Below are 26,967 nucleotides of genomic sequence, written 5' to 3' on the forward strand. Positions count from 1 at the left end.
GAGCCAACTCAGCTGGCCTCCCCTCCAGACCAGCACAGCCACTGGTGCTAGGCACCAAAAGACAACTGTTTCTCCTTCCTTCCTTCCTTCCTTCCTTTTCTTCCTTTTCTTCCTTCCTTTCTTTTTCTAATTGTTCTTTCTCCTATTTTATTCTTTTAGAATCAGGCACATAGTTTCTGGTTTGTTTTTGGTCAATTCTTATTCTATATATATATGTGTGTGTGTGTGTGTGCATAAATATAATTTTTTTTAGCAGAAATTTTTATTCTATCATTTTTCCACCTTTCCTATTTCTTATTTTCCTATTCCTCTGAATTTAGCCTTATACTTTTTTGTTTTGTTTTGTTTTTCCTTTTTTTCCCCCCTTTCCCCCCCCGCTTGATTTGCTGTTTGGACTATTTTCTCCTTTCATTTTTCTTTTTATGGGATCAGGATTCCCCCACCCTTTTTTTCCCTATGCTTTTCCAGGGTTACTTCAACAACAAATCAAAGCTTCCCTGGTTGAAGGTCCACACACTCCACCACTATAAGCAAGGAGGAGCTCTGCACAGTACTGATCACTGGGATGAGCAGCCAAAATGTACAACAGAGTGCACACCACATATACAAAAACCACTTCCTGGAGTGCCAGGCCCTGGATAGGGTATGACCCCTTTTTAATACAGTAGTACACTCAGGTGCAGGACACACAAGAAGCTTTTAAAATACACAAAAGACAGAAATTTAGCCAAAATGACCAAACAGAGGAATTCTCCCCAAAAGAGAGTGCAAGAAGCAAAGCCAGAGAATTGCTCAAAACAGATATAAATAATATATCTGAACAAGAATTTAGAATAACAGTCATAAGATTAACAACTGGGCTTGAAAAAAGCATAGAAGACACCAGAGAAACTCTTGTTCCAGAGACCAAAGACCTAAGAACTAGTCATGATGAATTAAAAAATGCTATAACTGAGATGCAAAATAACCTAGATACAGTGACAGCGAGGATGAAAGAAGCAGAAGAGAGAATAGGTGAAATAGAAGATAAAATTTTGGAAAATAAGGAAGCTGAAAAAAAAAAAGGGGGTGAGGAAGGAAATTACTAGATCACGAGGGGAGAATTGGAGACCTAAATGATTCCATGAAATGAAACAAGTGTCCATATCATAGGAGTTCCAGAAGAAGAACAGTGAGAGAAAGGGGCAGAAGGTTTATTTGAACAAATTGTAGTTGAGAACATTCTCCAAAATAGACCGCATACTGGGTCACAAAACAGCCCCCAACAGACTGAGATCAAACAGACTGAGATCAAACAGATTGAGATCATACTATGCATATTTTCAGATCACAACACTATGAAACTTGAAATCAACCACAAGAAAAAATTTGGAAAGCCTCCAAATACATGGAGGTTAAAGAACATCCTACTTAAGAATGAATGGGTTAAACAGGGTATTGAAAAAGAAATTGAAAAATACATGGAAGCAAATGAAAATGAAAACACGACAGTCTAAACTCTTTGGGATGCAGCAAAGGTAGTCCTAAGAGGAAAATACATTGCAATTCAGGCCTGTCTCAAGAAGCAAGAAAGGTCCCAAATACACAACCTAACCTTACACCTAAAGGAGCTAGAAAAGCCACAGTAAATAAAGCCCAGCAGAAGGACAATAATAAACATTAGAGCAGAAATAAATGAAATAGAATCCAAAAGAAAACAGTACAACAGATCAATGAAACTAAGAGCTGACTTTTTGAAAGAATGAACAAAATTGATAAACCCCTAGCCAGACTTCTCAAAGAGGATCCAAATGGATAAAATGACAAATAAAAGAGAGAGCACAACCAACACCACAGAAATACAAACAACTGTAAGATAATACTATGAAAAACTATATATGCCAATAAACTGGACAAAGAAATGGACAAATTCCTAGACACTCATACACTACCAAAACTCATGGGAAGAAATAGAAAACTTGAACAGACCCGTAGCCAATGAATAAGTAAGTGGGTTATCAAAAATCTCTCAACAAACAAGAGTCCTGGGCCAGGTGGCTTGCCAGGGAATTCTACCAGACATTTAAAACAGAGTTAATACCTATTCTTCTCAAACTGTTCCAAAAAACAGAAATGGAAGTAAATTTTCCAGACTCATTCTATGAAGGTAGCATTACCTTACCTTGACTCCAAAACCAAAATCCCCACTGAAAAGAGAATGACAGGCCAATATCCCTGATGAACCTAAATATAAAAATTCTCAACAAGATAGTAGCAAATAGAACTCAACAGTACATTAAAAGAATTATTCACCATGAGCAAGTGGGATTCATTTCTGGGCTGCAGGGCTGGTTCAATATCCACAAATCAATCAACGTGATATACCACATTAATAGAAGAAAGGATAAGAACCATATGATCCTGTCTACAGATGCAGAAAAGGCATTAGACAAAATACAGCATCTTTTCTTGATAAAAATCCTCACAAAACTTGGGATAGAAGGAACATATCTTTAAAAAAGCCACATATGAAAGACCACAGCTAATATCATCCTCAATGGAGAAAAACCGAGCTTTTCCCCCCAGAGATCAGGAACACAACAGGGATGTCTACTCTCACCTCTGTTGTTCAGCGTAGTGTTGGAAGTCCTAGCCTCAGCAATCAGACAACAAAACCAAATAAAGGCATCCAAATTGGCAAAGAAGAAGCCAAACTTCCACTCTTCACAGATGACATGATTCTCTACATGGAAAACCTGAAAGACTCCACCAAAAACCTGCTAGAGCTGATACATGAATTCAGCAAAGTCGCAGGATATAAAATCAATGTACAGAAATCGGTTGCATTTCTACACACCAACAATGAAGCAACAGAATGAGAAATCAAGGAATCAATCCCATTTACAGCTGCACCAAAACCATAAAATACTTAGAAATAAACCTAACCAAAGAGGTAAAAGATCTGTATGCTGAAAACTATAGAAAGCTTATGAAAGAAATTGAAAAAGACACAAACAAATGGAAAAACATTCCATACTCATGGAATGGAAGAATGTTGTTAAAATGTCGATACTACCCAAAGCAATCTACACATTCAGTGCAATCCCTATCAAATAACACCAGCATTCTAGAGCTAGAGCAAACAATCCTAAAATTTGTATGGAACCTCAATAGACCCCAAATAGCCAATGTAATGCTGAAAAAGAAAACCAAAGCTGGAGGCATCACAATCCCGGACTTCAACTTGTATTACAAAGCTGTAATCATCAAGATGTATGGTATTGGTACAAAAACAGACCCACATTTTAATGGAATAGAATAGAGAACCCAGAAATGGACCCCAAAATATATGGCCAACTCATCTTCGGCAATGCAGGAAAGAGTATCCAATGGAAAAGGACAATCTCCTTAGCAAATGGTTCTGGGCAAACTGAACAGTGACATGCAGAAGAATGAACCTGGACCACTTTCTTACACCATACACAAAAATAAAGTCAAAATGGATGAAAGACCTAAATGTGAGACAGGAAACCATCAAAATCCTAGAGGAGAAAACAGGCAACAACCTCTTTGACCTCAGTCACAGCAACTTCTTACTTGACACGTCTCCAGAGGCAAGGGAAACAAAAGCAAAAATGAACTATTGGGACCTCATCAAGATAAAAAGCTTCTGCAAAGCAAAGGAAACAATCAACATAAGTATAAGGCAACCAACAGAATGGCAGGAGATATTTGCAAATGACAAATCAGATAAAGGGTTAATTACCCAAAATCTATAAAGAACTTACCAAACTCAACACCTGAAAAACAAATAATCCAGTGAAGAAATGGGCAAAAGACATGAATAGACACTTTTCCAATTAGACATCCAGATGGCCAAAAGACACATGGAAAGATGCTCAACATCCCTCATCATCAGGGAAATATAAATCAAAACCACAATGATATAACACCTCACTCCAGTTAGAGTGGCTAAAATTAACAACTCATGAAACAACAGATGTTGGCGAGGATGTGGAGAAAGGGGAACCGTTTTGCACTGCTGGTGGGAATGCAAACTGGTACATCTACTCTGGAGAACAGAATGAAGGTTCCTCAAAAAATTAAAAATAGAACTACCCTACAACACAGCAATTGCACTACTAGGAATTTATCTAAAGGACAATGGAATTCTGATTCGAAGGGGCACATGCACCCCAATGTTTAAAGCAGTGCTATTAATAGCCAAATTATGGAAAAAGTCCAAATGTCTTTGAACTGATGAATAGATTAAGATAAAAATTTGCGGGGGTGGGGAGGCTAAAAAGTAAGGTTACATTTATTTTACACTGTAGAAACACTGCAATGAATTAGCCAGTAAATCGCACTCCCATGGCTTCACACAAGGAAGAAGTTAACATTGTCACCACTTTCTCTGGAATAGCTCGACAACCATGATTTCCATATACCCTAATGTAACTGCCTACTAAAATGCCAGTCATCTGTATGTACCATTGTCAAAGATGAAAAGTAAACTGTAGTAAGATGTGGTTTATATGTATAATATAACGGAATACTACTCAGCAATAAAAAAGAATGAAATCTTGGCATTTGCAACAACATGGATGGAACTGGAGGGCATTATGCTAAGCAAAATAAGTCAGTCAGAGAAAGACAGATATATGATTTCACCCACATGTAGAATTTGAGAAACTTAACAGATGAACACAGAGGAAGAAAAGGAAAAATAAGATAAAAACAGAGAGGGAGGCGAACCATAGACGACTCTCAAATCAGAGACAAGCTGAAGGTTGATGGTGGGGACATGAATAGGTGGGTAGGGGTGGGTTAAATGGGTGACGGGATGGGCATTAAGGAGGGCAGTTTTCAGGATGAGCACTGGGTATCATATATGAGAGATGAATTATTCCTGAAACCAAGACTACACTGTATGTTAACTAACTTGAGAATAAATCAATAAAATTAAAAAAAAAAATGAAACTGAAGATAATCTTTAAATACACACATACTTTCTTATTGAGAGCCAAGAATTGATTAGATATAGCTAAATATGTTATTCCCCATCAATGTTTTTGAAGAGTATTTTACTTCTTTTTTTAAAATAAAATATTATAAAAAAAACTTGAAAACTATGATTTCATACCTGGTAATATTTCAGCTGCCCATTTAGTTCTTCCAGATGTTTATCATACTCAATAATAAGAGGAGCTAAAAAGCTAATAAAAATACATAATTTTAAAAATCTCATATTCTGTTTAATCTAGTGTAATATGTAGCATGTGAATTAAATAGAACATCAATATTTTTATGTTAAATTTATCCATAAAAATCAATACTTTGCCTTTTTCGTGTTCTCAAGCTTATCTCAATTAATATTTCCAGATGCTATCAAATATCTGGGAAGGGGAGGTAATGAAGGAGGTCATCAAGACAACTGCCAGTTGACCCTTGAGCTGAACCTGGGCAATTGGAGGCCTTTCCCTGACCCTCCCCTGTACTTAGAATATGTATTCTGCTTGTCTTCTTCACACCCAGAAGCAGCTCCAAGGATACAGCCTTAAGATAGTAATGTGATGCAGAGGGTGTCTGTACTGGGATGTAAGTGAACCCAGTTAAGGCCTTTTGTGTATGTGACTGAACCCAGTTAAAGCTTCTACACAAACTTTTAAGATTATGGCAGGCAGGTGAGGAAATCTAGCTGTCTTGCAGTGTCCTACAACAAGATAACTCATAAGTAGGTTCTATTGCTTAATAAATTTGCCACCTACCAACCCGGAGTGGTCTGCCTCTTCCCTCAGTCTGTCCTTGCCCTCCACATACGGGAGCCAGTTTCAGATTACATCCATATTACTCTTGGAAGGTCTGGAGGAGGTTGCAAATAGGAGGGATATAAAATCACCCAACTGAGAACTACTCTTGTAGATTATAATGCTGGCTTTCCCGCACTTGTATATTCAATGACAGATCATTTAAATCTAATTATAGCAGACCATGAAATAATCCTAATATTAAAGAAATTATTTTAACAATAATAAATATATTTAAGAAAACAGTATTTTTCTGGTAACTCAAACATACCTTTGGTCAACTAGTGTGTTCTCTAATGTGTCATCTCCACCTCCTTTGAAGACAGCTTTCTACAACAGAGAATATCGCATCTTAAAATGTTTTCTCACATCATCGAAGCCAAAATGACGGTAGTTTAAAATTATAGTGAAAAATTTCACAAACGTAGAAAAATCTTTTAATGCAATTAAAAAACAAAACAGGAAAGAGTAATCATCTAAATTGATGTTGAAAGTGCATTTGGTAAATTTTAACATCCATATGTAACAAAAACTCTTGGCAAAGTCGAATAGGAAGAATTTTTCTCAATTTGACAAAGTATCTCTCAGAAACCTATATCAATTACTATCTTTCATGGTGAAACATCAAAAGTGCTGCATTAAATACGGTATAACACAATGTTGCTCACTATCACTGCTAAATTCAACACTGCACTAGCGGTTCTAGTCAGTGGAACTAGGGTAAAGGGCTGGGAATTTAAAAGTTGAAAAAGAAACAACACTCTTATTATTTACAGATAATTTGACCATTTACCCAGAAAACTCTATGTATAATCTACCAATTATTAGGTCTAATAAGAGAATATGGTAAGTTATCCCATAGAAGATCAACAGAACAGTAGCCTTCCCAAGTGCCAGCAATAATTTGAAAATGTAAAAAGAAATAATATCTTTTCACTACTGTAACAAAAGGTAGCACATGAGAATAAAAAACAAAAAAAGATGCTATAACTTTACTGAAAAATTAACTGTACTGAAGAATATATAAGAAATATGTAAATTTGGGGCGCCTGGGTGGCTCAGTCGGTTAAGCGTCCGACTTCGGCTCAGGTCACGATCTCGTGGTCCGTGAGTTCGAGCCCCCTGTCAGGCTCTGGGCTGATGGCTCAGAGCCTGGAGCCTGTTTCAGATTCTGTGTCTCCCTCTCTCTCTGCCCCTCCCCAGTTCATGCTCTGTCTCTCTCTGTCCCAAAAATAAATGAACGTTAAAAAAAAATAAAAAATAAAAATAAAAAAGAAATATGTAAATTTAATAAGGAATAATGTTATATAAAATGTTTAGCATAATTCCTGACATGTAGAAAGCTCTTAATAAATCTTGTCTATTTTTTTCTTTTTTTTTTTCTTAATATGGGGGAAAATCTATTGGCTAACCAACCAACATGGGAAGGATTAGCTTTCAACCAACATGGGAAGGATTAGCTCTCAAAATATAAAGCCTCAGTAGACATGTTTACATGGATCCAGAACTGTAAGATGAATTAGACAAAAAGAAAAGGTAACCTTCCAGGGAGAATCCTGATGGATTAAAGAATAAATGAATCCAGTAGTCTATGCAATTTCAGAGAGGGATTTTTTCAATCCTAGACTATTAAAAAATAGTTATTGTGTTTATTAAAGAATTAATTAAGGGGCAAGAGATAGTTTAACTTTCAATTGTCCAAAAGTTAGTTAAAATCTTCTTGGGATAACTAAGTGGTTCAAACCTTAAAAATATTATTTCTCAAATTTCTTAGGAATTTTTATAAAAATCAAATCAACTACCAATGTTATGACTGATAGCTAGAGATGGATGGCATTCTACAAAATAATAATTCAAGCTCTCATTAACCTCCCACCCATCAATTAGAAGTTTCCTAATTGTTACTCTTACCATGTTTCACTCCACTTTATCATTCTTTTAAACAATATTTAGTAATCTCCTAGTGTTTACTAAATTAAGTCCAAACTCCTCAATTTAACCATTCAAGGCCCTCTACAATGCAAATACAATCTATCCTTTCTAATGTTATTTTCCATTACTTCTCTCATATACGCCAAACACACTTTGAAAAAATGAAGTATGTTTTACTCCCTAAATACTCCACTACCTCTTCTTTTAGCCCCCATTGAAGTTCTCTCATATACGCCAAACACACTTCGAAAAAATGAAGTATGTTTTACTCCCTAAATACTCCACTCCCTCTTCTTTTAGCCCCCATTGAAGTTCTTTTAAAATCTTAGCTACTTTTCAGTACTCATCAAACATGCTACATCCTTCAGGAAACTTTCCCTGATCTCTCCAACTATATATGATCACCTTTTTCCCTGTGATACTCATTTTTGGCTTTCAGGTTAAGATACGAATAATAATATGTTAAATAATATGTTATTTAACATTTTTCTCAAACCCATATTTCTTAGTCTTTAGGTCCCTATGAAATGGTAGTATTATGATACACATTTTCATAGCACTAAAGTTCCTGGCATAGTGCCTTACATATAGGAAGTGCTCAACATATATTGGTTAAACTGAATTCTATAAAGACACTGCTCTGAAACTATTTTCTAATGATAGTTGCTAATAAAATGCCAACCTAAGAATAAAGGACCAATAATCCAAATTATAAAAATTATGATCCTAAGGGCACCTGTTGGCTCAGTTGGCTAAGAGTACAACTCTTGATTTGGGCTCAGGTCATGATCCCATGATTCATGAGTCCCACTTCAGGCCTGCTTGGGATTCTCTGTCTCCCTCTCCGTCTCTCTCTGTCCCTGACTTGCTTGCACTCTCTCTCTCTCAAAATAAATAAATAAGCTGAAAAAATGATACGATTATAAAGATAAACATAATAAAACAAAATATAAAAAATTTTCATAGAATAATAATATAGATTCAGTAATCCTTTCCCACTTGCTAGTGAAACTTTTAGAATAAAAGTATGTAGGACTTAATAATTCAAGATCTAGTGGAAAAAATCAAGTTGGGAGGGTAAGATTGATATCAACTACACAAGCATTTACATAAGGGCACCTGGCTCTCTCAGTCAGTGGAGAGTGTGAGTCATGATCTCAGGGTTGTAGGTTTGAGCCCTAAATTGGGTGTAGAAATTACTTAAAAAATAAAATTTTAAAAAAAGAATTTACATATATGTATTACCATATTTATATGTGTTATTTATTTATATATGTATTTTAATTGAAATATAATTGACATGTTTAGTTTCAGGTGTACAACATAGGGATCTGACAATTCTATACATTGTTATTCTCACCATAAAAATAATTAAAAGCATTTATAAATATCCTTTTTATATTTCCTAAACAAAATTTAAATAAATTACACTAAATAAAAGCAATATATACAGAATTTTATATATCTTGAATCTTGAAAAATGGATACTGTACAAGTAATTTCTACTTATTTTTATCCCAAGATGACTTCCTGTGATGATGGTCAGAGTATATCACAGAAGGAATGCCAATAATATTGAATTATAGTTGGGTAGACAAATTTTCTGGACACTTTTCTTCCTCTGAGGAAACTATACACTCTCTAAATATTCTAATTATAATTCTGAATGTTTAATTTTGTGCCCCTGATTTTAAACTATATCTCTGGCTATCAAATATGTTAATGACACCCTTTCTGCCATCCTTTGGAAGAAAATACAAGCTGACTCGCATTTTGTGAAAATGTTTCTTCACATTTTATTTACTTTTTTAATGTTTGTTTATTTTGGAGAGAGAGGGACAGAGTGTAAGCAGGAGAGGAGCAGAGAGAGAGGGAGAGACAGAATCTGAAGCAGGCTCCAGGCTTTGAGCTGTCAGCACAGAGCCTGATGTGGGGCTCAAACTCACAAACTGTGAGATCATGACCTGGGCCTAAGTCGGCCGCTTAACCGACTAAGCTACCCAGGTGCCCATATTGTTGCACATTTTAAGGGTGTTGTAGCATATGATTCATATCGTGAAGAGACTGATTTTCATCATTTATCACTTTATTAATGTAGAGTGTAAGAAATTGCTAAACTCTTACAAATGGCTCTTTTTAAAGTGCTACGGTCATTGATTTTCTAACATCATCATGGGATGATGCAAAATCAACAAGGTTTCATTCAGCAAATGGAGAGTCTACAACTGCACTGTCCAATACAATAGGCACAAGCCACACGCATCTATTTAAATCTTATTTATTTAAAATGAAAATTAAATAGGGTGCCTGGGTGACTCAGTCATTAAGTATCTGACTTCAGCTTAGGTCATGATTTCACAGTTTGTGAGCTCGAGCCCCATTTAGGGTGAGTTCGAGTTCTGCATCAGGTGAGCACAAGCCCTGCTTTGGGTTGAACATGAGCCTCACTTCGGGTAAAACACAAGCCCCGGGTAAGCCCCACTTCTCTCTTCTCTCTCTCTCTCTCTCTCTCTCTCTGCCCCTTGTGGGATCCTCTCTCTGCCCCTTGTTCATTTGTGTGCTCACTTGCTCTCTCCCTCTCAAAAATAAACAAAATGAAAATTAAATGAATCATCTAACAGTTGTACTAGCTTCATTTAAAGTGCTCCAAAGTCCCATGTGATCAGTGGCTACCATTTTGGACAGCACAAGATTATATAACATTTCCATCAAAACAGTAAGTTTTCCATCAGACGGTGCTGGCCTAGAAAGCCAGTAAGTTGACTCAATTCAAATAGTACAGGTGGTTTGTGATATTTTATCTATTGAGTCTTGTATTTTTAAACACATGATCAACAGGAGTAGCCCTCCTGTCCCTTTCAATGTATTTTCAAATAACTACTATTTGATTACAGTTGAGACCAGTTCCCATACATTATGCAAGCATAATCAAATTTTTTCCTGCTTTAGGGCCTCTTTTTGGTCCACTTCTCTGGCTCCTTCTTCAACTTTCAGTGCTAACTTGAATACTACTGCCGTAGAGAAGACTGCTCTGAACATTCTACCAAAAATAGATCTCAGCCACAAACATCACTACTATACTGTATACGTGGTAATTTCTACTTTAGCACCTTGTTTATTTTTTTCACATAAGATAGCAGTATTAATTACTTAATTATTCACTTATATCTCTTCCATGGAAATAGGATGCTTTGTCATAGTCATAGCTCTATCCCCAAAGCTTACCCAGCACACACATGCAATGCAAGATTTGGTGAATTAATAAATTAATGTTTGCTGAGGCGCCCGGTGGCTCAGTGGGTTAAGTGCTCAACTCTTGATTTCAACTCTTAATTTCATCTTGTGGTTCATGAGTTCATGTCCCTCATAGGGCTCTGTCCGTGCAGACAGTGCGGAGCTTGCTTGGGATTCTCTCTCTCCCACTTGTGTGCATGTGCTCTCAAGGAATAAACAAACTTAAAAAAATAAATTAATGGTTGTTAAATCAATGAATACATTTGCACCATGACTGTCTCTCCCTTTCAGAACCAGCTCATACCTTCTTGGCACTATGCTTTTATGTTTATTGACATAGTTTGTCAGTTTATGTGTTCCATTTCTTTCCTGGCTAGACTATATGTCAATTTAACTTTAATTTTGGGTTCAAGCAGAAGGAGTAGAGTTGTCCCAAACTAGAAAAGGAAGATATTTTCAAGAGAGTTTTCGGAGAAAATAAACTTATTTTTAATATTCTACCTTATCCCTCCAGCAACTATGAAGAGACCCAAACATTCATCCCTCAGTACACGCATGTACTGGTATGGCACAGAGGCATAACTAGCCTACATGTGAGGAAAGACATGTAAGGGGGGCAAAAAAAAGGTAGGAACAAAGTATTGGGAAAAGAGGGAAACTTCCCACCTTCTTGAATAAAATCTTTTAACACTTGTCATCCAGTGCCCACTACTATATTCTCAAATAGCAATGTCACTTGAAATACTTTTTATTTATATAGAAAACACAAAATAATCAAAGGAAGACAACTAGATTTCACAACAACCCTGAAAATATCATTCAAGAAACTAGTTGCTATTTATTTCCCTAAGAAATCATACGATACAAAACATCTTAAGGCAATTCACAAAACTTATTTGATCCAAGGAAAGTCTAAATGATCCTTATATAATGATAGCACTAAGGAATTTTAACTATCACTTATAACAGTTTCTATAGAAAATCAAGTTTGAAATTCCAACTTAAAATACAAGAAATAAATTATCAAGATCCTGCAGCTTTATTTTTCCAACATTAGAAAAGTTTCATAAAGTATGTTCATTTAACACAACTCCTGGCAATTTACCTAGCATGAGTAAGGAGGAGGGCATTTCATTGGGATTTTATCTTGAAAATACAGAACTAAAAAGCATGAACTATTTGTGTTTCACAAGCTGATCATTACTTTTTACAATTCCACTTTCACTTACTTGGCTATAAAACTCAAATGATACTGGAAGATAAGTAGGTAGGAGGAAAGGAAAGATATAATTGCTTCATTCATTCAACAATTATTTATTGAGCATCTATTAACAAGAATTATTTTAGGCACCTGGGAAATACAGTTGGACAAAAAGGGCAAATGTAAATTTATGAAGGATTTCTGCTGCTAGTGGCAATCACTAAAGTTAGTGACAAGAGATCTCAGTCAGTGCTCCTGGGTCTCACATAACCATCGATAATGGTTTCCTCTTACTTCTATGTCTTCCTTTACTACAAACAGAAAAAAATAAATAAAAACAATTGTTCCTGAACATTTTTTTCACAAACCAGAATAACGTTTCTGGGGGTGAAGAACCAAAGAATGCACTGCATATGGCCAAGGATATGGACCATATTGCTAGAAAGCAAATTAATTCCCCTCTCATGCTCTCCTACTACCTCCTTTTTCATTACTGCAAACTACGTAGTGAAAGGCAAGACCCATGGAGATTGGTGTTTTGAGACAGCAACAGCAACATGTTCTGAAGAGATGGTGAACTGCAGAAGAATCTTAGGCAGTAACAGTATACTACTACCAAAACTAAGAGATAAGAATCAAGATTTGATTGTGTGACTATAAGAATAGTATCCGTAAAAGAAGAACATATACCTTTAGAAAACTAAAGGAACTATAATTTCACCAAAGAGTACACTATTAAATAAAACTTTACCATACTTTGCATGTTCTCATGAGGCTTTAGTTAATTATAATCACAATGTACAAGGCAGGTGCATCTAAAAGGCTACCTCGAGTCATTGTTTTATCTGGTAAAACAATCTTTCATAATTGAGTCAGCCACAGTGTACAGTAGATATAATATCATGCCCAGAGATCCTCTCAGGCTTTAAAATCAATCTTTGTTTGAATCCTCCTTTCAGGCATATTCTATGAGACATTAAGCAGAAGAAAAAGAACCTAAGAATCTGAGCAAAATTTAGAGGCTACTATATTATGAAAGATTCTCTACCATCTAAATGATAACATTCCTAGTTAAGGATGAGTAACAAAGTAACATGAGAAACACAATATAGTTATTAACATAGCAGATGGATAGTTTTAAGACCCTCTGGACTCTGAGTCTGGTCTTTGTAAATAAAAACACAGAGTAGTAGGCTAAATGTTAATACACTAAAGAAAATATTTATAAGTATATTCAGGTCAACCAGATAAACTATTCCTTTTTAATTTCTTAAACACAACTTCCTTTTCAATATCTTAAAAACAGTATGTTTTAATTGTAAGATTCATTTATGTTAAAAGCAAAACACTTCCTTATTAATTCAGTAGGGAGCTATCACTAATGTAGGAGCTACTGTTTTTCTTTTAATATTGTGTAACTCAGCAATAAGTATGCCTTAGTGCTCAAAAAAAATTTTAACAGAATATTTAAATAAGAACATGTACCCAAGGAAAGAAATATATTGTTTACTGTTTTGAATTCGCTTTTGCTTGCCATAATTTATGAGAATTCCAAGTTAAAACTTACTACTATAATGTATCTTGAGAAAAGATTTTAAGATGTTTCAAAATGTCAATGAATTCTCATTTTAGAACTCAGACATTTTAACATTATACGTAATATGTAAGCGCTAACTCTGAAAAAAAAAGTCAATTTCTATGGTTAAAGAATTTGTATTCATTAAGTAAAAACAAGTGTTCCTTCCTCCTTATAAGAATCAAAGTTGTAAGCAAAATTTCAAAGTGCTATAGGCAACCGCACATGAAAATAATCCTAAATAGAATTTATTTATGTAATTATATTTACAACCAAACTGGAACCTAGATCATTAGACCTTAACTAATTTACATACCTGTACCAATGAATATTTGGAAAAATCTTCCATTTGATATCGCCTAAGCACTTCATTTAGTCGTTGATCTGAAAAGGAACAAAAAAAGTCTATAGTTTATTGGCTAATGTTCAACATTTAAAAATTACAACTAAGGTAGCTTACCTGAGAAATCCAATGCAAAACTGCTAGTCTTCACTGTTTCTCAAAATGAATCCTCAATTTCAGCACGTTTTTGAAATTTAAGAAAGAGGCCCTTCTATACACATAACCCAACCAATATTGCCAATGGTAAAAAGAATATCTGAAAAGAACTAATTCTTTGGGTTTCATAAATTTAATTCTCAATCTCTCCTGGCTTACTCTTCAGGTTAGCAAAAGTAAAAAGATACTCTCCACTTTTTTTTTTTCTTCCCCTGCTACTAGAGGTGAAAAGAGCTGAAAAGATAAACTGTAGCCATCATTTTTAGAATAGTGAAAACAGACTGAAATTCTGTTCCAGAACAAACCTCCACATGGAAGAGAAACAGCAGGACAAAGATTATGAATTAAACAGGAGTGAGCAAGAGATAATAGAAAAGAAGGACTGGAATAAAACCAAGTGCTCTCAGCAAGCACAAGGTGATTAATATTTTTATTCATATCAAGAAAACATACAATAGAACACAGTTAAAATGTACAAAACCGATTCTTTCAAGATCACATGGGCCATTTAAAACTGATAATTTACTGGCAATAGAGTAAATCTCAACTTTCAAAAAGGCCAAAGCCAAAGAGAGCATGTAACTGACAACAGCACAATTAAGCTGGAATTAAAAACTAAAAAACATTCAGGAAAAATTTTAATACATTTTGAAGTTCAGAAATTACTTTTTCAAAATATGAAATTTATTATTAAATTGGTTTCCATACAACACCCAGTGCTCATCCCAACAGGTGCCCTCCTCAATACCCATCACCCACTCTCCCCTCCTTCCCACCCCCCATCAACCCTCAGTTTGTTCTCAGTTTTTAAGAGTCTCTTCTGTTTTGGCTCCCTCCCTCTCTAACCTCTTTTTTTTTTTTTTTTCCTTCCCCGCCACCATGGTCTTCTGTTACGTTTCTCAGGATCCACATAAGAGTGAAAACACATGGTATATGTCTTTCTCTCTATGATTTATTTCACTTAGCTTAACACTATCCAGTTCCATTCACGTTGCTACAAACGGCCATATTTCATTCTTTCTCATTGCCACGTAGTATTCCACTGTGTATATAAACCACAATTTCTTTATCCATTCATCAGTTGATGGACATTTAGGCTTTCCATAATTTGGCTATTGTTGAAAGTGCTGATATAAACATTGGGGTGCAAGTGCCCCTATGCATCAGCACTCCTGTATCCCTTGGGTAAATTCCAAGCAGTGCTATTGCTGGGTCATAGGGTAGATCTATTTTTAATTTATTGAAGAACCTCCACACTGTTTTCCAGAGTGGCTGCACCAGTTTGCATTCCCACCAACACTGCAAGAGGGTTCCCGTTTCTCCACATCCTCACCAGCATCGATTCTCTCCTGATTTGTTCATTTTAGCCACTCTGACTGGCGTGAGGTGATATCTGAGTGTGGTTTTGATTTGTATTTCCCTGATGAGGAGCGACGTTGAGCATCTTCTCATGTGCCTGTTGGCCATCTGGATGTCTTCTTTAGAGAAGTGTCTATTCATGTTTTCTGCCCATTTCTTCACTGGATTACTTGTTTTTCGGGTGTGGAGTTTGGTGAGCTCTTTATAGATTTTGGATACTAGCCCTTTGTCTCATATGTCATTTGTAAATATCTTTTCCCATTTCGTTGGTTGCCTTGTACTTTTGTTGATTGTTTCCTTTGCAGTGCAGAAGCTTTTTATCTTGATGAGGTCCCAGTAATTCATTTTTGCTTTTAATTCCTTGCCTTTGGGGATGTGTCAAGTAAGAAATTGCTGCAGCTGAGGTCAGAGAGGTCTTTTCCTGCTTTCTCCTCTAGGGTTTTGATGGTTTCATGTCTCACATTCGGGTCCTTTATCCATTTTGAGTTTATGTTTGTAAATGGTGTAAGAAAGTGGTCTAGTTTCAATCTTCTGCATGTTGCTGTCCAGTTCTCCCAGCACCATTTGTTAAAGAGACTGTCTTTTTTCCATTGGATATTCTTTCCTGCACTGTCAAAGATTAGTTGGCCATACATTTGTGGGTCTAGTTCTGGAGTTTCTATTCTATTCCATTGGTCTATGTGTCTGTTTTTGTGCCAATACCATGCTGTCTTGATGATTACAGCTTTGTAGTAGAGGCTAAAGTCTGGGATTGTGATGCCTCCTGCTTTGGTCTTCTTCAAAATTATGTTGGATATTCGGGGCCCTTTGTGGTTCCATACAAATTTTAGGATTGCTTGTTCTAGCTTCGAGAAGAATGCTGGTGCAATTTTGATTGGGATTGCATTGAATGTGTAGATAGCTTTGGGTAGTATTGACATTTTACCAATATTTATTCTTCCAATCCATGAGCACAGAATGTTTTTCCATTTCTTTATATCTTCTTCAATTTCCTTCATAAGCTTTCTATAGTTTTCAGCATACAGATCTTTTACATCTTTTGTTAGGTTTGTTCCTAGGTATTTTATAGTTCTTGGTGCAATTGTGAATGGGATTAGTTTATTTGTCTTTCTGTTGCTTCGTTACTAGTGTATAAGAATGCAACTGATTTCTGTACATTGATTTTGTATCCTGCAACTTTGCTGAATTCATGTATCAGTTCTAGCAGACTTTTGGTGGAGTCTATCGGGTTTTCCATGTATAATATCATGTCATCCGCCAAAAGTGAAAGCTTGACTTCATCTTTGCCAATTTTGATGCCTTTGATTTCCTTTTGTTGTCTGACTGCTGATGATAACACTTCCAATACAATGTTAAACAACAGAGGGGAGAGTGGACATCCCTGTCATGTTCCTGATCTCAGGGAAAAAGCTCTCAGTTTTTCCCCATTGAGGATGATATTAGCTGTGGGCTTTTCATAAATGGCTTTTATGATGTTTAAGTATGTACCTTCTAAATCCCAACTTTCTCGGGGGGTTTTATTTTTTAATTAAAAAAAATTTTTTTTAATGTTTATTTATTTCTGAGACAGAGAGAGAGACAGAGCATGAGTAGGGGAGGGGGAGAGAGAGGGAGACACAGAATCAGAAGCAGGCTCCAGGCTCTGAGCCGTCAGCACAGAGCATGACGCGGGGCTTGAACTCACAAACCATGAGATCATGACCTGAGCCGAAGTCGGTCACTCAACCGACCAAGCTACCCAGGCACACCATCGAGGGTTTTTATTAAGAAAGATGCTGAATTTTGTCAAATGCTTTTTCTGCATCGATTGACAGGATCATATGGTTCTTTTCTTTTATTAATGTGATGTATCACGTTGATTGATTTGCGAATGTTCAACCAGCCCTGCAGCCCAGGTATGAATCTCACTTGGTCATGGTGTATAATTCTTTTTATATGCTGTTGAATTCGATTTGCTACTATCTTATTGAGAATTTTTGCATACACATTCATCAGGAATATTGGCCTGTAGTTCTCTTTTTTGTGCTGGGTCTCTGGTTTAGGAATCAAAGTAATGCTGGCTTCATAGAATGAGTCTGGAAGTTTTCCTTCCCCTTCTATTTTTTGGAACAGCTTGAGAAGGATAGGTATTATCTCTGCTTTAAATGTCTGGTAGAATTCCCCAGGGAAGCCATCTGGTCCTGGACTCTTATTTGTTGGGAGATTTTTGATAACTGGTTCAATTTCTTCGCTGGTTATGGGTCTGTTCAAGTTTTCTATTTCTTCCTGTTTGAGTTTTGGAAGTGTGTGGGTGCTTAGGAATTTGTACATTTCTTCCAGGTTGTCCAGTTTGTTGGCATATAATTTTTCATAGTATTCCTTGACAATTGCTTGCATTTCTGAGGGATTGGTTGCAATAATTCCATTTTCATTCATGATTTTATCTATTTCGGTCATCTCCCTTTTCTTTCTGAGAAGGTGGCTGAGGATTATCAATTTTGTTTATTTTTTCAAAACACCAACTCTTGGTTTCATTGATCTGCTCTACAGTTTTTTTAGATTCTATATTGTTTATTTCTGCTCTGATCTTTATTATTTCCCTTCTTCTGCTGGGTTTGGGGTGTCTTTGCTATTTTGCTTCTATTTCCTTTAGGTGTGCTGTTACATTTTGTATTTGGGATTTTTCTTGTTTCTGGAGATAGGCCTGGATTGCAATGTATTTTCCTGTCAGGACTGCCTTCGCTGCATCCCAAAGCGTTTGGATTGTTGTATTTTCATTTCCATTTGTTTCCATATATTTTTAAATTTCTTCTCTAATTGCCTGGTTGACCCATTCATTCTTTAGTAGGGTGTTCTTTAACCTCCATGCTTTTGGAGGTTTTCCACTTTTTCCTGTGGTTGATTTCAAGCTTCATAGCATTGTGGTCTGAAAGTATGCACGGTATGATCTCAATTCTTGTGAAGGGCTGTTTTGTGACCCAGTATGTGATCTATCTTGGAGAAGGTTCCATGTGCACTCAAGAAAAAGTATATTCTGTTGCTTTGGGATGCAGAGTTCTAACTATATCTGTCCAGTCCATCTGATCCAATGTATCATTCAGGGCCCTTGTTTCTTTATTGATCCTATGTCTAGATGATCTATCCATTGATGTAAGGTGGAGTATTAAAGCCCCCTGCAATTACCACATTCTTATCAATAAAGTTGCTTATGTTTGTGATTAATTCTTTTATATATTTTATATATATATTCTTTTATATATTTAATTCTTTTATATATGCACTCCCAAATTCAGTGCATAGACATTTATAATTGTTAGCTCTTCCTGATGGATAGACCTGTAATTATTATATAATGCCCTTCTTCATCTCTTGTTACAGCCTTTAAAGTCTAGTTTGTCTGATAGAAGTATGGCTACTCCAGCTTTCTTTTGAGTTCCAGTAGCATGATAGATAGTTCTCCATCCCCTCACTCTCAATCTGAGGGTGTCCTCAGGTCTAGAACGAGTCTCTTGTAGACAGCAAATAGATGATGGGTCTTGTTTTTTTTTATCCATTCTGATACCCTTTGTCTTTTGGTTGGAGCATTTAGTCCATCTACATTCAGTGTTATTATAGAAAGATATGGGTTCAGAGTCATTGTAATGTCTGTAAGTTTCATGCTTGTAGTGATGTCTCTGGTACTTTGTGGTCCTTGCAACATTTCACTCACAGAATCCCCCTTTGGATCTCCTGTAGGGCTGGCTTAGTGGTGATCAATTCCTTCCATTTTTGTTTGTTTGGGAAGACCTTTATCTCTCCTACTCTAAATGACAGACTTGCTGGATAAAGGATTCTCAGCTGCATATTTTTTCTGTTCATCACATTGAAGATTTCCTGCCATTCCTTTCTGGCCTGCCAAGTTTCAGTAGATAGATCCGTCACGAGTCTTATCCGTCTCCCTTTATATGTTAGAGCGTGTTTATCCCTAGCTGCTTTCAGAATTTTCTCTTTATCCTTGTATTTTGCCAGTTTGACTATGATATGTCATGCAGAAGACCGATTCAAGTTACGTCTGAAGGGAGTTCTCCGTGCCTCTTGGATTTCAATGCCTTTTTCCTTCCCCAGATCTGGGGAGTTCTCGGCTATGATTTCTTCAAGTACACCTTCAGCCCCTTTCTCTCTCTCTTCCTCCTCTGGAATTCCTAGTATATGGGTATTATTCCATTTCATTGCATCACTTCATTCTCTAATTCTCCCCTCATACTCCTGGATTTTTTTCTCTCTCTTTTTCTCAGCTTCCTCTTTTCCCATAATTTATCTTCTAATTCACCTATTCTCTCCTCTGCCTCTTCAATCCAAGGTGTGGTCGCCTCCATTTTATTTTGCACCTCATTTATAGCATTTTTTAGCTCCTCCTGACTCTTTCTTAGTCCCTTGATCTCTGTAGCAATAGATTCTCTGCTGTCCTCTATACTTTTTTCAAGCCCAGTGATTAATTTTATGACTATTATTTTAAATTCATGTTCCGTTATATTGCTTAAATCGTTTTTGATCAATTTGTTAACTGTTGCTACTTCCTGGAGTTTCTTTTGAGGAGAGTTCTTTCATCATTTTGGGTAGTCCCTGGGGTGGCTTCCAACTGCAGGGCAATTCCCCTGTGCTGTCTGGAGTAATTTGTGTTGGTGGGCGGGACTGCAGTCAGACCCGATATATGTCCCCAGCCCACGGCTGGGGCCACAGTCAGACTGGTGTGTACCTTATCTTCCCCTCTCCCAGGGGCAGGACTCACTGTGGAGTGGTGTGGCCCCTGTCTGGGCTGCTTGCACACTGCCAGGCTTGTGGTGCTGCTTCTATGGGATCTGGCGTAACAGCTGGGGTGGATCCGCAAGGTGCACAGGGTCAGGAGGGGCTTGCTTTGCCGTCGGTGGTCCCCTGTGGGAGGGGCCCTGCAGCACCCGGATGGAGGTACGCAGACCCATTGGAGGAATGGATCCACAGAAGAACAGTGTTGGGTGTTTGTGTGGTGCATGCAAGTCGGAAATTACTAATAATCCAGAGGTCACGGGAGAAATTACAAAACAAATTTAAATGTATTTTGAGCTGACAGTGAAAATAAAGTAACTCAAAAGTTGCTCAAAAAGAAATCTATAGCTTTTAGTTGCATATACTAGAAAAAAATGGCTTAATGAACTATGAGTCCGTTCCAAGAAGTCAGAAGAAAAGGAAATTAAACCGAAAGAATGTCAGGTGAAGGAAATAATAAAGATAAGCCCACTCCAAAGAAATTGAAAATAAACTCATAAAAAAGATCAACAAATACAATCATCTCAAAAGCTACTGTAAAAGCATATGATAAAATTTAAGATATATTCATGATAAAGCCTCCAGAATGTAAGAATAGCAATTAATTTCCTTAATACAATAACGGATTCCTATACAAACACACAGCAAACATCATACTTAAGAATGAGATGTTGAAAACTTTCCCTTGGAAATTGGTAATGACAAAATGACAAATTATCTTGATATTTAGTCATACTCTACTGGCAGTCCTAGTTTATGCAATTATTAATACAATAAAAAATAAAAGGTATAAAGACAGAAAAGGAAAAAAAAATCACCTGTCATTATCAATAGTTATGAGTGTGTAGGTATAGGTAGATCCCAGAGAACACATTGATAAATTCTTAGAATAATGACCTTTAGGGGTTCCTGGATGGCTCAGTCGGTTAAGCAATTGACCCTTGATTTCGGTTTGGGTCATGATCTCCTGGTTGTAGGATCAAGCCCTGCATCAGGCTTTGCCCTGCTAGTGCAGAGCCTGCTTGGGATTCTCTTTCCCCCTCTATCTCTCTGCCTCTCCCTTGCTTGTATGCATGCTCATGCTCTCTCACTCTCTCAAAATAAATAAACATTTAAAACAGAGAGAGAGTGAATAATAACCTTTAGCATGGTTTTTGGATACAAGGTCAAAAAAAATAATTATATTTCTATATACTGGCAACAAAGTTAGAAAATAAAAGACAATATTTACAATACTATATAAAAAACCCCACAATTATCTAGGAATATATCTAAAAGACTCAAACAGGGGAGCTTGGGTGGCTCAGTTGGTTGAGTGCTCAACTCGATTTCAGCTCAGGTCATGATTTCAAGGTTCGTGGGTTCAAGTCCCATGTCAGGCTTTGCGCTGGCAGTGCGAGGCCTGCTTGGGATTATCTCTCTCTCCCTGCTCTCCCCTGCTCACTTACTGTCACTCTCTCTCCCTCTCAAGATAAATTAAAAACAATAATAATAAAATTGACGAATTGAAGAGAACAAGCAATACAAAAATATATTCATGTCATACAGAACACCTGAATTACAATGAGGGGGAAATAATAATCTTTTTTAAATTGGTCTAGGTCAACTGGATATCCTCATAAAAAATAAAACATACATAAAAATCAATTCTAGATGAAATGAAGATCTGTGAATATCAAAACAAATTCTAGAGAAGAACAAAGAGAATATCTTAAAATCTTAGGGTAGGGAATATTTTTTTTAATCAGAACACAAAAAGCACTAGCCATAAATGAAAAAAACTGATAAACTGAACTACATTAAAATTAAGAACTTTTGTTTAACAAAAAGAGACTTTTAAGAGAGTAAAAATACAAGACACAAAACATGGAGAAGATATTTCCAACACATGTAACAGACAAAAGTCTTGTATCTAGAATATACAAGAACTGTCAATTAAAGGAAGACAACCTTATAGAAAAGTGGAAGGAGACATGAATGGACACTTCACCTAAAGGTTACTCAGAGGACCAATAAACATAGAAAAGCTGCTCAACCTCATTAGGCATCAGGAAAATACAAATTAAAATGACAATAAAGAGCTAAAATTAGAAAATATTGGTAACAATATAAATTAGAACTCTCGTATACTACTGGTGGGGATATTAATTAGTACAACTTTAAAATTAAACATATATATAATTCCTAAGAATATACATAACCAAAATGTGTACACTTGAGCACCAAGGACCATGAAAAAAATGTTGATAACAGCATTATTCTCAATGGCCCCCAAACAGAAACTGCAATTATCCATCAAAAGAAAAACAGATAAATGTGATAGATTTAAAACTGGAATATTTTATAGCAGAGAAAATGAACAAGCTACATCTACACGCAAGAATGTGGGTAAATCTCAAAGACATAATTAATGTTAAAGGAGCCAAAAACAAGAATACACAGCTTATGATTCCATTTATATAAAGCTCAAACATAGGCAAATTAAAGATATTGATTGTCTTCAATTACCTTTGAAGAGAAGCGAACCTGGAAATGTTCTATTTCTTTTTTTTTTTTTCTAATTTTTTTTTTTTTTAATGCTTATTCACTTTTGAGATAGCATGAGCAGGGGAGGGGTAGAGACAGGGAGACACAGACTGGGAAGCAGGCTCCAGGCTCTGAGCTGTCAGCAAAGTGCTGGACGGTGGGGGGCCTCAAACTCACTGACCACAAGACCCATGAACTACTCGGACGCTCAACTCACTGAGCCATACAGGTGCCCCAGAAATGTTCTATTTCTTGACCTAAGTTGCAGTTATAGGAGTATGAACTTTGTAATCATTCACTTAGCTTTATATTTGTTTTCTTTACTTTTCTGTTATGCTACATATGTTATGCATAACTACATATACATATGTATGGAATTCAAACTATGTAAGTTTTAAAAATGTATATATAATAATGCACACAGGTAGTACATACACTCTATGTTGGGAACTTCAGATAATAGTTTTCTTCCTTAAAAATACACATAATTTAGTGGAGAAATATGACAAACGTGATTCTGGTAAAGAAGTAATCATGGAGTACTGATACTGTAAATGGTTAACTTTTTATTGAGTTTAAAAGAAATTATCCTCATATTTTATTGTTACCCACAGAACTTTTAAGATAGTTACTTGACACACAGAACTACAATTTTACCCCCATATAGGATCTAATTTCTGCCTGTTACTCTTCTTCCCTGTGAGTCTTAAAAAGAGGCTGGAGTTATGGTAATGGATATAGTAATTCCAATACAAACCACATTCCCACCCCCCGCCCCCCCCACCCAGTAGGGTTTTCAAATAAGAAAAAATACTAAATCTGAGTTCTCAGTGATTAAAATAGGTTCAGGAGTCAATTGTGGATTACTGAGGAAAACACATTCAATCCTCAGAGATTGACTTTAATCTGAAGAAAATTTTACTATAATTTAAATCTACTATTTCCTTCATTCATTCAATATGTACTTATCACACTATTATTTAATTTGCATTTACTGAATTACTGAGGAGACTGTCATTTTTCGTTTTTTTTAGTTCTTCAATTTTATTTTTTTGTAAATGGCCTAGTCATATTCTTTAACCATTTTTCTATTAGTATGAATTTATTTTTGTTTGTGAAAGATCTTTCTAAATTTTGGACAGGCTAATCAATTCTCAGTCATATTTACTAGTAAATACATTCTCCCTTTCTTCAGCTGGGCTAGTCACTTATTGGTGATGTCTTTTACAATATCGAAGCTTTTATCTCTAAAATACTCTAATTGTATGTATTTTCTTCTAGTCAAAAATGTTTATATCTGTTGAAATCTTTCCCTATCCTGAGATCATCAAGACACCCTCTTAAATTTTTTTCTGAAAGTTTAAAGAGAATTTACTTCTTCAATCAACCTGCAGATGTTTTCTTCTATATATGTGAAAAAGGTATCTTTATTATTTTTTCTTTCCTATTTGATAGCTAATTATCCTAGCACCATTTGCTAAATAGTCTATTCTTTTCCCACTGATTTGTATTGTTTGTTCTTTTTCAGATAACAAGTGTTCATGTATGTGTCTTTTTCTGTGCTAATTTATTCCACTGATTTATGATTTATCAATCTGACAATCTAACATTGATTTAATAATTGGATATTTATACCAAGTTTTAATAGCTGGCAAATAAAATTTCCCACCTTGTTTACAATTCCCTAGTTCTTCCACTAGATTTTAGAACCATGTTGTCAAAACTCCATTTCAGAATGCATCGAATCTAACCATTAATCTGTGGAAGAACTGACATATCTATTATACTGAGTGTTCTAATCTGCAATTTGATATTTTAATGGCTTCTCCATTAACCTAACTCTTCTTTATTGTATTCAATAATTTTTTAATGCTAACTACCTATTGGTGGGATGAACCCAATATTAAGACAACTATTTTATGGGTATATACCCAATATACACATATATGTACGTATGTACACACAGTCATTGCTGGATTTATTTTTTATTTAGGATTTTAGTTTCCACATGCATAAGTGAAATAGGTTTATATATATACATATATATGTGTGTGTGTATATATATATATATATATATATATACACACATTTTTTTTGCAAGTTTCTTTGTTGGGTAGAAGTTAAGAATACAGACACTGAAACTAGACAGCCTGGGTTCAAATATCAGCCCAGTTACTTTTTAGTTATGAGTTAACCATGAGTTTGTGATGGCACTTATCCAGAGAGTTGAGATTTTTACTTATGGCTACTGAACAGCTGGTTGTGAGAACTGTTAAAGCAAACTAAAAAAACTGATCTAGAGATTAGGTATTACTGAGTATGTGCTACTCAGAGAAGCAAGAGTTTAATCATATTATGTTTACTGACAAGAGAACAGATGAACTAATGGGTAATGGTTATAGGCTGTATAAGAAAGTAATAAAAAATAAGCTGGGAAAGAGTTAATAGAAGAAAATCAAGAGTTCAAAGAAGAGAATTCTTGATGAAGTCAAAGAACAGTTACAGTGGAAGAAACTTGTGTTTCAGATTTCAAAAGTAGGGTAACTTGAATAAGACTTCTGCTTATGTCCAGAATGAAGAAGGACCACCCTCCCACTCAACACAACCAAAAGCAAATAAATAAATGATATTATGGTTTGCAAGACAGTAGACAATAGACGATGATGAGAGATGCAAACAAATGACGTGAGCCCTATGACTGCTCCAGCTTAACGACCTAAGAGACTTTCCAAGCCATGGCACAAAGAGGGAAAATGCAGGGATAACTCAGCAGACTCTGTGACTGAGTAGACTCAGCAGACTCTAAGGAAACGCAGCTAAGAAGTGGTGGAGACCAGCAATAGCACTGCTAGGAATTCACCCAAGGGATACAGGAGTACTGATGCATAGGGGCACTTGTACCCCAATGTTTATAGCAGCACTCTCAACAATAGCCAAATTATGGAAAGAGCCTAAATGTCCATCAACTGATGAATGGATAAAGAAATTGTGGTTTATATACACAATGGAATACTACGTGGCAATGAGAAAGAATGAAATATGGCCTTTTGTAGCAACGTGGATGGAACTGGAGAGTGTGATGCTAAGTGAAATAAGCCATACAGAGAAAGACAGATACCATATGGTTTCACTCTTATGTGGATCCTGAGAAACTTAACAGAAGCCCATGGGGGAGGGGAAGGAAAAAAAAAAAAAAAGAGGTTAGAGTGGGAGAGAGCCAAAGCATAAGAGACTGTTAAAAACTGAGAACAAACTGAGGGTTGATGGGGGGTGGGAGGGAGGGGAGGGTGGGTGATGGGTATTGAGGAGGGCACCTTTTGGGATGAGCACTGGGTGTTGTATGGAAACCAATTTGACAATAAACTTCATATATTGAAAAAAAATAAAAAAAAATAAAGGAGTTAAAAAAAAAAAAAAAAGAAGTGGTGGAGACCAAGTGAATTAGAATTGGCAGGACAAAATATGAGAGAGAAAGCTACACAGAGAGAGAACTCTGGATATATGAAATCTGTGGAGGGTCGCTCTGTATACAACAGTACACAACAGACTACTGAGTAGCTCTTTATCTATTAAAGAAATTAAATTTACAGTTTAAAATCTTTCCACAAAGAAAACTCTAGGTCCCACTGGCTTTACTGGTAAATTCTACCAAACATTTAAGGAAGAAATAATGCCAATTCTATGCAAACTTTTCCAGAAAATTAAAGAGAACAAAATATTTTCCAAGAAATTCTTTGAGGCAAGCATCACCTAACACCAAAACCAGACAAAGACATTAAAGGGGAAAAAAAGGCTTTATGAACATAGAAAATTAAATTGTAAATAAACTTTTAGAAAATCAAACCTAACAACATATAAAAAGGATAATACATGACCAAGAGGAGTTTATCTCCAAAAGAAAGGTAAGGAAGGCTTAAAATTTGAAAATTAATCAATGTTAAGTGGTCACCCTATTAACAAGCTAAAAGTGAAAAACAAAAAACAAAAAACAATCCTCTCGATAAATGCAGAAAAAGCATTAGGAAAAAAAAAAATCACCATCCATTCTGATTAAAAACTCTCAGATGGGGCGCCTGAGTGGCTCAGTCAGTTG

At 35.9% G+C, this 26,967-nt stretch overlaps 1 protein-coding gene across 5 annotated transcripts in view; it reads right to left on the minus strand.

Moving 5' to 3' along the window:
* SCLT1 (sodium channel and clathrin linker 1) overlaps positions 1-26,967 on the minus strand; it is a 219,460-nt gene that overhangs the window by 188,470 nt on the left and 4,023 nt on the right. For 3 of the 5 annotated variants that reach the window (XR_013555142.2, XR_013555143.2, XM_078445738.2), the window contains exons 2-4: positions 14,046-14,113; positions 6,058-6,116; positions 5,123-5,195 (exon numbers count right to left, since the gene is read on the minus strand). Coding sequence is in view for 1 of the 5 variants with exons in the window: in XM_078445738.2 (XP_078301864.1) it covers positions 5,123-5,195; positions 6,058-6,116; positions 14,046-14,113 (200 nt within the window). In the remaining 4 variants the exon portion in view is untranslated. Of the gene's footprint in view, positions 1-5,122; positions 5,196-5,747; positions 5,842-6,057; positions 6,117-10,943; positions 11,174-14,045; positions 14,114-26,967 lie in introns of those variants that run through there. The other 2 variants (XM_078445740.1, XM_078445739.1) reach the window with 2 other exon arrangements.

This window comes from Panthera onca, chromosome B1, assembly GCF_046562875.1.
Source record: "Panthera onca isolate mPanOnc1 chromosome B1, mPanOnc1 haplotype 2, whole genome shotgun sequence".
In the NCBI taxonomy this organism is placed as follows: domain Eukaryota; kingdom Metazoa; phylum Chordata; class Mammalia; order Carnivora; family Felidae; genus Panthera; species Panthera onca.